Source organism: Piliocolobus tephrosceles, chromosome 3 (assembly GCF_002776525.5).
Source record: "Piliocolobus tephrosceles isolate RC106 chromosome 3, ASM277652v3, whole genome shotgun sequence".
Lineage (NCBI taxonomy): Eukaryota > Metazoa > Chordata > Mammalia > Primates > Cercopithecidae > Piliocolobus > Piliocolobus tephrosceles.
The window spans coordinates 38,906,436-38,921,998 of NC_045436.1; the positions used below are offsets into that span (position 1 = coordinate 38,906,436).

A 15,563-nucleotide genomic window follows, 5' to 3' on the forward strand; every position below is an offset into this window, starting at 1 on the left:
AAATATGTTGAAACGGAGAGTTTTGAAAAATGTTCTATACAGCAGAGGAGACCAAATCATGCTAAAATGTAGAAAAAGACTATACATCAGTTTCCATGCTACATTATTCAAAAAAATACAACCATAAAAAAGGTAATAAGATTACATTTTCACATTTCATGGCTAGTAAAGTGCATTAGGCTGCTCAGATATTCATAACTTACTGTGACATTTGGGAAGATTACATTTTGTAGTGTAGAGCCATTACTACAGCTCAGATAATAACTAGCCAATGCCTGTACCTGGATTATGATCCCTGTCATTGGAAACAAATTTGTGTTTTGAAGGTTGATCAGCTTCAAATAACTATTAGAAAGGGTTAACATGACATACTGTAGACCCTGTGCATGTTTTTTAGGTATAATAGATATGCATACATATAGTATATCAAATATGCCACACATTATGTACAAATTTCTGCCATCAATTTTCTGCTTGAAAGGCATATTTTATAGTATTTAAAGCAACGGAGGAATATTTAAAACACCTGTCTGGATATTGCTCTCACAGTATAATCTCAGTTTAAAAGCTGGTGAAATATTTGGGGCTTTTTTTGGAAATTACTTTCAAAAATCTATAGCTTCTTGAAAGGGTGATTACTTATAGGAACGATTGATGTGAGTAATATTAAGGTGAAGGTAAGGTCTCTTATGTTAGTTGTAATGAGGTTTTTGACCAATTTAGATCTGCATGGAGGATATATAATTGTTACAAGAAAATTTCACACTATTAAAACTCTCTCCAGACATTATCTTCTTGGCAGCAAATTCTTTCAGATCTATTGGTTGGTTTCCCTTATATTAAATGATGTACAGTTGTATGTGGGTGTTGTAAGAAGTACCTTATTGTATTTAGTGGACAAGGTTTACTTTCTGTCTTCTAGAAAATACTGTTGAAGAGTTTATCTTTTTTACTATTGTATCTAGATGATTTTCATAAAATATTGTCTCTTTGAGCTTTTCTTTCACTAAAAAGTTATTTTGAAATTATAATCATTATATATAGTATTATGGAATTATTAATTTCATGTGACCTTAGAGATTTTTGTGTTTTTCTGCTACCTTTCTGAATCACTGCAATTCTTTTCCACAAGAAGTTTTTCTTGTGTCTGAAGATTCTGTCACTCCTTAATTTTACATTCTTCTATGTGGATTCTTTCAAATTATCTTCCAGAGAATACTGGTGTTCTTGAACCTGGACCAGACCTTTCTACTGCGAAAATTGATTAAAAATTATCTTTACCAAATTTACAGGTTGAAGTTCACGGAATTAATTTTCTCAGTTTTGAATTTTTCTTCTTAATTTTTCTTAATCATTGGCATCTGCTGCTGATTGTTATTACCCACATTTAATAAAAGATTTTCTTGAGTTAACACAATTCTATGTTTAGTTAGTATTATCATATTGCTTTCTGGAAATATTTCAACAGGAGTATATGAAAGTATTTGTTTAATCTTGTTCTCACCTACTTTGAGCTTTAATAATTTCAAACAAAGTGAAATTTATTTAGTATTTTTTTTTTTTTTGCGTGTGTCATTTGGATTTTTTTGTGAATTGACTGTTCATGTGTTCCTAAAAATTTTTTTCACCAAATTGAAAATACTTTATTTCTGTACTTTTTATTTCTACAGCTTAATGATTTTTGTGTTCTTTGAGAATTTCTTATATTTTATGGCTTCTAATTTAACTTTTGATGTCTTAAGTTATCTGGAATTTATTTTGGCATATATCGTAATATAAGGATTCAGTCTCAATTTTTTAAAATGAAAATTTCATATATCTATTTAATGCTTGAGATGACACTCTAATTCTATATTGAATTTATTTGTATCAACTTTTTATTTTAATTGGATTGTTTTCTGTCTAGTACTATACAGTTTTAATAATTATGTTATACCATTTGATGATTCTAGTATTCTTTTTGTATAGAATTTCCCTTCACTTTTTTCATATATTTAATTCCCAAATAGAAATTAGAATCACTATAAGTTTCAGGAAAAAAAATCATATTGGAATTTTAATGGTAATGTGCTGAATTTATAGATTAATTTGTGAAAAGTTAACAACTTGAACTGATTTAATATTCCCACCCAGAAACAAGTCTGTTCTTTTATCAAAAGTGGAAAAAAAATTTTTTACTTTCAAGTCATATGTATGTTTTAATTCACTCCTAGATACTTTTACACTTATGGTTGGTATCAGAAATGTTGTTTTAAAACTCCATTGTATTTTCTATTAGATATTGTAAGTATTTAGGAAAACTTATGAATGTTATATATTTTATATTCATACAAAAATGACGTTTTGAGCTGAAGTTAGTACTTGGTGTCATATGTTTTCATGGAGAAAGAGATTTCCAGTTTGGAAACCGGAAGTCTAGTCTTTTCTTTCTTTTTTTTTTTGTGCGACGGTCTTGCTTTGTCGCCCAGACTGGAGTGCAATGGGACAATCTTGACTTACTGCAACCTCCGCCTCCTGGGTTCAAGCGATTCTCCTGCCTCAGCCTCCTGAGTAGGTGGAACCACAGGCATGGAACACCACGCCTGGCTAGTTTCTGTATTTTTAATGGAGCTAGGGTTTCACCATGTTGCCCAGGCTGGTCTCGAACTGCTGACCTCAGGTGATCCACCCACCTTGGCCTCCCAAAGTGCTGGGATTACAGGTGCGAGCCACCGCACACCCAGCCATTTTCTAAATAAACAATTAAAAAAGATTTCTGTAGGATATAAGACACAGTATTGATTCCTACAAATACGGGTAGGCTATTTCTGTCATATTGATCACTGTTTTACTATTTCCTCAGTGCCTGGCATACTGTAGGCATTCAGTAAAAGTGTGTTGAATGAGTTTATAAATTTATTATATATTAGAGGTTTGTATTTTGTGATTGTTTTCTGTAGATGTGTTGTATCTCTTATTTTTTTTCACTAATGTATGTTCTATGAGGGCCAATATTTAGCCAGTGTGCCTCAGTATGTAGGTATGAGATTTTTACAGCTTGAGCCCATCTTGATAGATTTCATATGTGTTCTGATTGCATGATGCCTGCACTCTGCCAGTTGTTAAATATTTGAATAATGCCTCTGCAATGTCATTGTTATATTGTGCTGAATTACTTTTGAGTCAGTGAGTAATTTGTTAGAAATAGGTTACTTGAGAAATCCCAAACTTTTGTGTTCATACCATTTTTATTTATGATGATTTCATAAGCTCTGCAGCTCGCATCAGTGGTATTTTGTGCATTTGCGTTTTTTTTTTTTTTTTTTTTGAGACAGGGTCTCGCCCTGTCTCCCAGGCTGGAGTGCAGTGGCACAATCTTGGGTTGCTGCAACCTCTGCCTCTCAGACTCAAGCCATCCTTCCACCTTAGCCTCCAAGCAGCTGGGACTATAGGCATATGCTACCACACCCAGCTAATTTTTTGTTTTATTTTTGGTAGAGATGGGGTCTTACCATGTTGGTTCAAGACCCCAGGCTGGTCTTGAACTCTAAGTGCAACTGATCTGCTCTCTCGGTTTCCCAAAGTTCTGGGATTACAGGCATAAGCCACCATGCCTGGCTGCACCGGCTTCTTTTTAAATTGTTTTTTTGAAATAAGTAATATGTGTTCATGGCACAAAATTCAAATTGTTCAAAAGTGTATGTACTAAAATCTTTTTTTTGCATTCTATGCAATAGATCTTTTCCAGAGACAATCAATATTTAGTTCATTCTTAGACATATTTAGCACATGCGTAGGTCTATGTGTAAATGAGTTACACTCAAATTGTAGCCTACTGTTCACACTTTTCTCCACCTTCATTTTCTCACTTAAAGTATCTTAGAGATCTTTTCCTATCATATGGAGTGGCCGCATTCTTTTCTATATGTACATCATATTTCGTTGTATAGTTATGTGCAACTTCATTAACTTTTTTTTTTGAGACAGAGTCTTACTCTGTTGCCCAGGCGACTCACTGCAACTTCTACCTCCTGGGATCAAGCAATTCTTGTGCCTCAGCCTCCCAAGTAGTTGGAATTACAGGCACGTGCCTCTATGCCTGGCTAATTTTTGTATTTTTAGTAGAGGCGGGGTTTCACCATGTTGGCCAGGCTGGTCTTGAACTCCTGACCTCAAGTGATCCACCCACCTCGGCCTCCCAGAGTGCTGGGATTACAGGTGTGATCCATCATGCCAGGCCATCATTAACCTTTATCTTGTAATTTTTAAATATTCAATACAATGAAGTTCTTGTATCTAACATCATTATCTAAATGTGTCTATAATGTAAATTTCTAGCTGTTTGATTGCTGTTTGAAAAATAAAAATTTTTGATAGATATTACCAAATTCCTGTTTTTTTGTTTATCTTTTTTTTGTTTTTGAGACATGGTCTCACTCTGTCACCCAGTATAGAGTGCAGTGATGTGGCCTTGGCTCACTGCAACCTCTGCCTCCTGGGTTCAAGGGATTCTTGTGCCTCAGCCTTCCAAGTAGATGGGGCTACAGGTGCCCACCACCACACATGGGTAATTTTTGTGTTTTTAGTAGAGACGGGGTTTCGCTATGTTAACCAGGCCCGTCTTGAACTCCTGCGCTCAAGGGATCCACCTGCCTCGGCCTCCCAAAGTTCTGGGATTACAGGTGTGCGCCATCGTACCCAGCCCCAAATTGCTCTTGATAAGTCCTTTTGTACCTGTTTCCTCAGCAACAGTAATGTATGACAGTACCTGTCTCCTCATGTTCTTGCACATACTATGTATTATTTTTATATGTTGTTAGAGATTTGGAATTTGTCAAATATGTAAAAATGGTATATTAGTGTAGTTTTAATATTCATTCATTTTGTAAGCAAAGTTGGGTTTCATGTTTTAGTGCCACTTTTATTTCCCTTTTTGTTCATTGCCTTTGCCTAAATTTTGTTTTGTTTTCTTTTTTTTTTTAGCACCCTAGTTCCCACAAGCAGATACATTTTCTTTTAAAAAATGTTTTTCAGGAAGCTGTTTGTACTTATGTAATGATGTGGGTTGAAATGATTTTTCTAAGTGTTTACTTTTTGATTTTATGTTTTTTTGCATATAGAATTTATAATTATTATATAGTTAAATATGTCAATATGAAGTCCAGAAGTCTTAAAAACTCTTAGTTAGAAAAGTGTTTACCACTTGAAGTGATAAAATGTTTTTTGTATCATTTCATTCAGTGCTTTTATTTAATTAATTTTTATTTTTAGAAACATGTCCTACTCTGTCACCCAGGCTAGAGTTCAGTGGCGTAATCATAGTTCACTGTAGCCTTGAAGTCCTGGACTCACGAGACTCTCCCACCTTGGCCTCCCAGAAGTGCTGGGATTACAGGCATGAGCCACCACACCTAACCCATTTAGTGCTTTTGTGACTTTTATTTTAGACTCATTTTATGACTTCAGTTTTACATTTAAATCTTAGACTTATTTGGAATTTTTTTTATGGTATGAGGGATGGATTGATTTTTTTCCCCCCAGATATTTGAATATAGCTATCCTAAAACTAATTTTTTTTTTTTTTTTGAGGCAGAGTCTTGCACTGTCACCCAGGCTGGAGTGCAGTGGTGTGATCATAGCTCACTGTAGTTTTGAACTCCTGGGCTCAAGCAGTCTTCCCACCTCAGCCTCCAGAGTAGTAGGGCTACAGGTACCCACCACCATGCCCAGGTATTTTTTTTTCTTTTTTTTTGATTATGGAGACAGAGTCTGGCTGTGTTGCCAGACTGGTCTCAAACTCCAGGCCTCAAGTGATCCTCCTGTCTTATCCTCCCAAAGTTTTGTAATTATAAGTGTGAGCCACCTTGCCCAGCCACTAACCTTTTGATTAAATGATCTTTGTTCTATTTAGATGTCACTGTTATCATATAATAATATAGATATGTAATTATAAAATTATAAAATTTATAATAACAATCACCACCACCACCAGCCAGGCATTGTTAGTAATAAGCACCTTATTCGTATAAATACCTGTTTTAAACTTTTTTTTTTTTTTTTTTTTGAGACAGAGTCTTGCTCTGTCACCCAGGCTGGAGTGCAGTGGCTGGATCTCAGCTCACTGCAAGCTCCGCCTCCCGGGTTTACGCCATTCTCCTGCCTCAGCCTCCTGTGTAGCTGGGACTACAGGCGCCCGCCACCTCGCCCAGCTAGTTTTTTGTATTTTTTAGTAGAGACAGGGTTTCACCGTGTTAGCCAGGATGGTCTCGATCTCCTGACCTCGCGATCCGCCTGCCTTGGCCTTCCAAAGTGCTGGGATTACAGTCTTGAGCCACTGCGCCCGGCCCTTTTTAAACATTTTTATGAGTGATGTCTGTAGATTGGTTAATGGTATTGTAAAAGTTAATTTCCTGGTTTAAATGATTATACTATGATTATGTAATATATATACATTGGGGAAGCTGAAAGAAGAGTATAAAGGAATTCTGTACTTTTTTTGAATGTTTGAAATTATTTCAAAATAAAAAGTTACAGACAAGGAAATAATACAAACAAAACCAAAACAGCTGTATTAAAGTTCTTATTTGAATTATGTATTTTTAAAATTTACAAACTATATTTATGGACAATATAATCTAATTCAACAGTTTAAGTAGAATGGAATGTATCATAGTATAATGAATAGCTTATAGCATTTATCCAGGAGGACTAGCTAACCAGGGACATATAGTTTTTAGCTAGGGCCGTGTAACTAGGAGAATTGACTCCATCACAAGGAGAGACTGTTTTAGTAGAATCCCAGCTATCATCACCTAACACTGCTTGGTAGTGATAATACGAAGCATTGTACACTGAAATCTCTGCCAGAGCTTTCTGAGAAAGATGAAATGTCTTTATCACTGTGCTTGCCAGGAGTTCTTGTCTCTCTGCATGCAAGTACTGATCCTCACATTGTTCATTTCCATTTTTTTCAGTCTCTTGCCTGTCTTTATTTTTGTCACAACCTGGGATACATGTTGTTGATCCTGCTGAAAGGAGTTTTAATTTATTTCCTAGTTTCGAACCTTCCTTGCTTTCCTGGACTAAACTCTACTTGGTCATGTCTGGTTTTATTTATAAGCCATTGGAATTTTTTTTTTTTTTTTTTTTTTTTTAAAGACGGAGTCTTTGTCTGTTGCCCATACTGGAGCTCAATGGTGTGATCTCGGCTCATTGCAATCTCTGCCTCCCAGGTTTAAGTGTTTCTCCTGCCTCAGCCTCCCAAGTAACTGGGACTACAGGCACATGCCACCGTGCCTGGCTAAGTTTCTGTATTTTTTTTTTTTTTTCCTTTTTTTGAGACAGAGTCTCGCTCTGTTACCCAGGCTGGAGTGCAGTGGCATGATCTCAGCTCACTGCAATCTCTGCCGCTCGGGTTCAAGTGATTCTCCTACCTCAGCCTCCTGAATAGCTGGGATTACAGGCGCATGCCACCACGCCTGGCTAATTTTTGTTTTTTCAGTAGAGACGGGGTTTCACCATGTTGGCCAGGCTGGTCTTCAACTCCTGATCTCAGGTGATTCGCCTGCCTTGGCCTCCCAAAGTACTGGGATTACAGGTATGAGCCACTGCGCCTGGCCATTTTTTGTAGTTTTTTAGTAGAGATGGGGTTTCACGGTTTTAGCCAGGATGATCTTGATCTCCTGACCTCGTGCTCTGTGCGCCTTGGCCTCCCAAAGTGCTGGAATTACAGGCATGAGCCACCACTCCCTGCCGGATTTGTTTTTTAAAGTTCACTTTCTTCTACTTGCATACCTTTTGGGTATGCGGTTTAGAAATGCATAATGAAAAACCAAGAAGTATTCAGAAAGAAAAAAGTGTAGGTGAATCATGTGTGTAACTACTTCTGACAGAGATCTTTAAAAGGTCTAGTTGATTGTATTATCGTATACCTTAAATGTAGGTATTTTTAAATTTAAAAAAATTTATTTAAAACATCTAGTTAAATAAGATAACTCTACAAAGGTAATTCTAAAAGTATTTTAATTCCTTTACATAATTAGGATTTATTTAAAATGTACAAACCTTCCCTCTGTGTTGGGAGGCTGTGGATGAGATGACAAGGCCAGTATAGCTATAGCGTTTTCATAGTAATATCAGTGAAATACATTTTCTTGATTACTGACTTTGGATGTGTGACTAATTATATGTAAGTTATACTGATTATTGACAGAAAAGAAGTAAAATGAACAGGCTTAATAAACCAAAAATTTGACTAATATAAACTCCAATGTGTGACCATTCTGAGCCTTTTTCAGCTTTTCAGTTTTACCATGAGCTTATTACTTGTTTGGTTAACAAAGGACCTTTAGATTATTGAGTGTAGTTCACAGATTTGATACTTCATAAACGAAATACTGAATGAGAAGCAATTGTAGAGCTGATTTAGATCTTTATTGGTAACAGGTTAGTAGATAGCAATTTTCCTAAGACATCCTATGTTTGTTTTTGTTGAAAAATATTTTAATGTTTATATTCTCTTACTTGACTTTACTGTCTAAATTTGGAGATTACTTCAGAAACTTCAGTTTTTGAGCTGTGTGTGTGTGTGTGTGTGTGTGTGTGTTTTAATGAACCTTTTGTTTTGGAGGAAGAATGTGAGTAGTTATTGTTAATTTAATGTTTAGGAACATGCTATAGTGATATTGAGGATACTAATGCTTTTACTTTTTTTTTTTTTCCTTGGAAGTTGGTAGGAGGACAGTTTGATTTAGAAATGAATTTCATTATCCAAGAAGGTGAGAGTATCAACTGCATGGTGGACCTACTGGAAAAATGTGACATTACTTGCCAAGCAGAAGTCTGGAGCATGTTTACAGCTATTCTGAAGAAAAGCATACGGAATCTTCAAGTCTGCACTGAAGTAGGCCTTGTTGAAAAAGTGCTTGGGAAAATTGAAAAAGTTGACAATATGATAGCAGGTATGATTTTTTTTCTATAGTACAATGTATGCAAAGAGATAAAGTTTAATTTTTAAATACTTATTTTTCTTATTCCATTTAGCAATATTTAAGAAATATTTGAGCATGTAGCATGCACCTAGAACTTTAGTGTCCAAGCCCTTAAATAAGCACAGTTTATTTTAAATATTCGAGAAATATAATTAGCTGAGTTATTTTATTGTTTTCTTTTGTTTCCAGATCTTTTAGTTGACATGTTGGGAGTGCTGGCTAGCTATAATTTGACAGTTCGCGAGCTAAAGCTTTTCTTCAGTAAACTTCAAGGAGATAAAGGACAATGGGTAAAAAAACTTAAGTACTCTTTGATATTTTAAAGTATCCCCCTCCCAAACACATTAGTAGCTTGTAAAGTAACTGATATTATTATACATGGGATAATTGTCAAATTGAATAGATTAATTAAAATAGCATTGAGATCCCTATGGCTACTCTTGCCATACTTGGACCCTAAAAGTATGCACTAAGATAATGGTGTTTCAGGCAAACTGATAATTTAATTCTTCTTCCAATTGTTGTTCTTTAAATGTACATTCAATATTTATTAGAAAAGAAGATAAATGTAGAGAAAGAAAAGTATTAGGTAATAGTACATACCTTTTCTTCTTTTTGATCTAGTTTTATCTGAGTCCCTTAAACTTGAGTAACTCACTCTGTGAACAAAACCTCTGCAGTTAATTGGATCTACCCTCTTGAGATGCAACTTAGGAGTCATTTGCAATGGGTAGTATTGGGGGTGAACTTATTTTGAACCCCAAGTGCCTTATCAAACTGTTTCTTCAGCCGTATAGTTATCTGTCCTGTTGAGGAGGAGTAGTAAATATTTTCTCTATTTTTGTTGCATTTCCAGGCTTATTTTAGTGCCCTTTACATTGCCCACAGCAACAGCTCAGTCAGCTGATCCTTAATCTAGCTTTCATTAAATGTATCTAAAATTGTGCCCTATAATTACTCTTTTTCATTATGTTACAATTTAGATTCTTTAGCATATTTCTCTCAAACTCCAGTTTAATGTGTTTAATTTTAGAGTTTTATTACTGATTGTCATTGAATTTGATTATATTTCTGGTTCTAGCTTACCTTGTGTTTGTCTTCTTAGAGTTTTTACATCTGTGAGTGTGTAAGGCAATTGTCATAAAATTTGGAAACATTTTAGTCATTGTTTCTTCAACTACTGTCTTCTTGTCCCCCCTTCCCATCTTTTCTGGGACTCCAATTACAGATATATTAGACCTCTTGATATTGTCTCACAGGTTACTGAGATCTGTTAACTCTTTTTTTAGTGTTTTTGTGCTTTATTTTAAATTGTTTTTATTGCTGTAGTCTCAAGTTAACTGATCTTTTCTTCAGCAGTGTGTTAATTGCATCCACTGAAATTTCAGATACTATATTTTTCTTTCTGTAAATTCTTTTTTTTCTTTCTGAGATGGAGTCTTGCTCTGTTGCCAGGCTAGAGTGCAGTGGTGTGATCTCAGCTCACTGCAACCTCCACCTCCTGGATTCAAGTGATTCTCCTGCGTCAGCCTCCTGAGTAGCTGGGATTACAGGTGCACGCCACGACACCTGGCCGACTTTTCTATTTTTAGTAGAGACGGGGTTTCACCATGTTGACCAGGATGTTCTTGAACTCCTGACCTAGTGATCCGCCCGTCTCGGCCTCCCAAAGTGCTGGGATTACAGGCGTGAGCCACCGCGCCTGGCCTCTTTCTGTAAATTCTATTTGGTTCTTTTAAATATTTTCCATTTTTTTCCTCATTTAATTCTTTTAAATCCTTGAAAATATTTAGTATATTAATAGTTGCTTTAATGCTCTTGTTTTTTCATTCTAGAATGTCATTTTCTAGGTCAGTTTACTCATTGATTTTGCTTCTTTATGTAGGTTACATTTTTCTGCTGCTTATGGCTACTGAATTTAGACCATATATCAGACAGCAAATTTTATGTTGCTGAGAGCTGGATTTTGTCATATTTTATGATTGTTAGACTGGTTTTGCAGGCAGATAAGTTATTTGTAGATCAAAGTTATTTGTGGATCAACTTTATCCTTTAAAACTAGTTTAAAGGTTTTTTTTTTTTTTTTTTTTTTTTTCCAGTAAGGTTTAGAGTGGCTGTTATGCTAGGGCTAGTTTAGCCTTACTATTCAGGCATGTCTCTTACAGAGTCTCTATTGAGTAACTCTTAAGTCGCAGACATAGGACAGGAGGTAGCAAGACTGTGGTCTCTCCAAAGTGTCTATTAGGGTCTCAGCAATTCCTAGCTCTGTATTAGTTTTGGGAATTCTTTAACTTGAAGCTCTTACTATCTTAGCCCCACCATGTTGAGTTTTATCGTAAGCATGATCAGTCTGGTATTAAGCCAAAGAGTCAGTGCAGTTTCTGGGACTTCTCTGTTCAGTTCTTTCCTCCGTAGTATTCTGCTCTGAAACTTCTATCCACTGTGGACTCCACTTTCTTTCCAACTCACTGAGACTTTCAAGTTTTATTTGGTTTCCTTGTGCAATGATATGGAAATTGACACCAGGTTTAAAGTCATTTTGTTTGTTTTCTCAGGGATCACAGTCTTGAACTACCTCTTCCTCCATACTGAAAACTGTTTTTGTTTGATACATTTTGCCCACTTTTCTAGTTGTTTATAGTAGGTTGGTGCGTCCAGGTCCTATTACTGTGTCGTGTCTAGAAGAGAAAGTATATATTTAATTTTGGTTTTTATTTATATTCACATTATTTATTCTGAATATGTAATATATTTTTATTATATTCCTAAGCATAGAAAATTATAGATAAGAAAATAGCAAATAACATGAACTAATATTTATTTACGGCCGGGCGCGGTGGCTCAAGCCTGTAATCCCAGCACTTTGGGAGGCCGAGATGGGCAGATCAGGAGGTCAGGAGATCGAGACCATCCTGGCTAACACGGTGAAACCCCGTCTCTACTAAAAAAAATACAAAAAACTAGCTGGGCGAGGTGGCGGGCGCCTGTAGTCCCAGCTACTCGGGAGGCTGAGGCAGGAGAATGGCGTGAACCCAGGAGGCGGAGCTTGCAGTGAGCTGAGATCTGGCCACTGCACTCCAGCCTGGGCAACAGAGCGAGACTCCGTCTCAGAAAAAAAAAAAAAAGTTTATTTACAGACGTAGAAACCACACAATCAGATGAACACAAAATCATTAATAATTAGAGACATTCACATTAAAACAGTATTGATATGTCACCTTCCATGTGTAGTTTCTCAAGAATTTTAAAGTTGGAAAATGGCAAGTATACTTTGGGATACAGGGTTGTTTTATACTTAGTGTGCTTTTCGTTGGAATGAACGCTAGTAGAGCCGACCTCAAGATGAGTCTAGTGCTACTTAGTCATGTTAATTATACTGTATTCAGTGATTTAGTAATTCACTCCTTAGTGCATATTCCAAGAAATTCTCACATAGATCCATAAATGTGATATGGCTCACTGCATTTTCAGCTTCCTGGGCTCAAGAGATCCTGCCACCTCAGCCTCCGAAGTAGCTGGGACCATGGATGTGCACCACCATGCCGGGCTAATTTTTGCATTTCTTTTAGAGACTGGGTTTCGCCATGTTGTCCAGACTGGTCTCAAACTCCTGAGCTCAAGCAGTCCTCCCAAAGCGCTAGGATTACAGGTGTGAGCCACCACACTCAGCCCCAAAAAACACTTTTGAAGGAATAATCTACATATAAAAGATTAAACATGTTAATATAGCGGCCTATGGGGAGCGGGAGGAGAATGAGAATAGGTTTAGATGATTAAGGGAAAAAATAATGAACTATTTATAAAATGAGAGCAAGGCCTTGCTCAGATATTCATTACATTTATTTAGTTATTTGATATTAGGCATATTATTTCTATCTTTTGCTGTCATAGCAGTGCAGTGAAAAACTCCCTGTATCTAAATCTCTGCCCTTGTGATGATTACTTTAGCATAGATTTTGGCATGTGGAAATAGTGCATTGGTGGACATGAACGTTTTTACAGACTCTTGAAATATGACTACTACATCTTTTTCTTTTCCTGTGTCTTTTTCTTTCTCAGACAGAGTCTTGCTCTGTTACCCAGGTTGGAGTGCAGTGGTGCTATCTCGGCTCCCTGAAACCTCTGCGTCCTAGGTCAAGCAATCCTCCCACCTCAGCCTTCCAAATAGCCGGGACCACAGGCAGTTGCCACCATTCTTGGCTAATTTTTGTATTGTTTTGTAGAGATGGAGTTTTGCCATGTTGCCCAGGCTGATCTTAAACCTCTAGGCTCAAGCGATCCCTCCACCTTGGCCTCTGAAAGTGTTGAGATTACAGATGTGAGCCACTGTGCCTGGCCTAAGTTTTTTTCTGAAAGGCTTTCCCAGTACAGTATATACTCCCCTAGCAATGTCTGTCAAGTAAAGTGCTTATGTTAATGTATTCTTTTGTTGACTGATTTATAGGAAAGGAAATTTGGAGGAATGATGTTTCTAGATGGACATGCTACAATACTGTATTTTTATTTTTAACTGCAAAGTTATTTTTGGTTATTTTACTTTGGAATTTATTTTTAAAAAATCACTGATTGTAGTTACTTGTTATTATGCTCTTATAATTGAGCAGTATGATTAATTGAAAATTTCTTGTTCACTTAAGAATGAAGCTTTCCACTTAATATTTAGGTGAAAGGTTGCCAAACTCTTTTACACAGTAATTATAATTTATATCATCTATGAAAATAAGATGAAGGCAAACCAGTGATTTCATTTGTAGTTGGTCCCTGTTTTGAACTTTTAAACTTTTAACAAGGAGGAATGCCCTGCACTTTTCTTATTTGCTTATAAACAGATTAAAATGACATGGTATGTCTGATTATCTTTTGTTTTTCCTTGTAACTGCAAATAAGATTTTTCATTTTTATTGCTGATTGTTTCATGTATTAGAGACGTGTGGACCAAAGAAACATTAATCAAATAAACTCAGCATTGCAGCTTTTATATGTATATGCTCTGTGTATACATATATTTATATGCTATGCAGTAAAGGTATAGTGTAGAATGAAATATGATAGGGAAGTTTAATCCACTCTCAGTTTCAAGGAAGGCTACCCTGAGGAAGTGACTGTTAAGATGAGCTCTAAAGGCTGGGTAAGGTTGACTTGGTTAAGAGGGGAGTAGAGGAGCCCTTTTGAGAGCATTTTAAGCATAAGGAATAGCTTTTGCTGAGGCCCTGTTGTGGGAAGAAGACTGAGAGAAGGATGGAGTGCAGGGAGAAGGGGAGAGTAAGAAGCAAAATGAGGCTAAAGAGGTAGATAAAGTATCTTATAATCCATGTTAAAGATTTTGGTCCCTGTTTTAATGGTGAAAGTACAGTTTTTTATTTTATTTTTTGACTTCATGATGGTGTGAAAGTGATATGCATTCCGTATGCTCCTTGACTTAGGATGGGGCTACCTCTGGCTAAACCCATCTTAAGTTGACAGTATTTTGGGTCGAAAGTATACTTTCAGTTTACATTATTTTCGACTTACTGTGGGTTTATCAGGATGTAACCCTATCATAAGTTGAGGAGCATCTGTATAGTTGGTTAAAAGGATGGACTCTGGAGCAGATTGAGTTCTTATCCTGACCTTGACAGTTATTGCCCATGTGACTTTGGGAATGTTCCCCTGCCACAGATTCTTTTTCTGTAAACTGGGGATAATAATAATAATACCATCCCATAGGGTGGTTATGAGGTTAAAATATTTTAGTGTTTTTGAAGTACCTTTTTTGAAATGTTTATTTTTATTTTTAAAATTTTATTTTTCCATAAGTTATTGGGGTATAGGTAGTATTTGATTACATGAGTAAGTTCTTTAGTGGTGAATTTGTGAAATTTTGGTGCACCCATCACTTGAGCAGTATACACCATACCATATTTGTAGTCTTTTGTCTCTCGCCCCCTCCCACTCTTACCCCAAATCCCCAAAGTCCATTGTATCTTTCTTATTCCTTTGCGTTCTCACAGCTTAGCTCCCACATATCAGTGAGAACACACAATGTTTGGTTTTCCATTCTTGAGTTACTTCACTTAGAATAATAGTTTCTAGTCTTATCCAGGTCACTGCAAATGCTGTTAATTCATTCCTTTTAATGGCTGAGTAGTATTCCATTCTATCTATCTATCTATCTATCTATCTATCTATCTATCTATCTATCTCACAGTGTCTTTTTTAAAAAAATTATACTTTAAGTTCTAGGGTACATGTGCACAACGTGCAGGTTTGTTACATATGTATACATGTGCCATGTTGGTGTGCTGCACCCATGAACTTATCATTAACATTAGGTATATCTCCTAATGCTATACCTCCCCCCTCCCCCCTCCCCCAAATAGGACCCGGTGTGTGATGTTTCCCTTCCTGTGTCCAAGTGTTCTTACTGTTCAGTTCCCACCTGTGAGTGAGAACATGCGGTATTTGGTTTTCTGTTCTTGCAATAGTTTGCTGAGAATGATGGTTTCCAGCTGCATCCATGTCCCTACAAAGGACACGAACTCATCCTTTTTTATGGCTGCATAGTATTCCATGGTGTATATGTGCCACTTTTTTTTTTTTTTTTTTTTTTTTTTT

At 36.3% G+C, this 15,563-nt stretch overlaps 1 protein-coding gene across 2 annotated transcripts in view; it reads left to right on the forward strand.

The window, feature by feature from the left end:
- Positions 1–15,563, forward strand: part of LRBA (LPS responsive beige-like anchor protein) — a 767,265-nt gene that overhangs the window by 59,691 nt on the left and 692,011 nt on the right. For both annotated transcript variants that reach the window (XM_023227472.2, XM_023227477.2), the window contains 2 exons: positions 8,708–8,939; positions 9,159–9,259. In XM_023227472.2, coding sequence (XP_023083240.1) covers positions 8,708–8,939; positions 9,159–9,259 — 333 coding nt within the window. The remainder of the gene's footprint in view (positions 1–8,707; positions 8,940–9,158; positions 9,260–15,563) is intronic.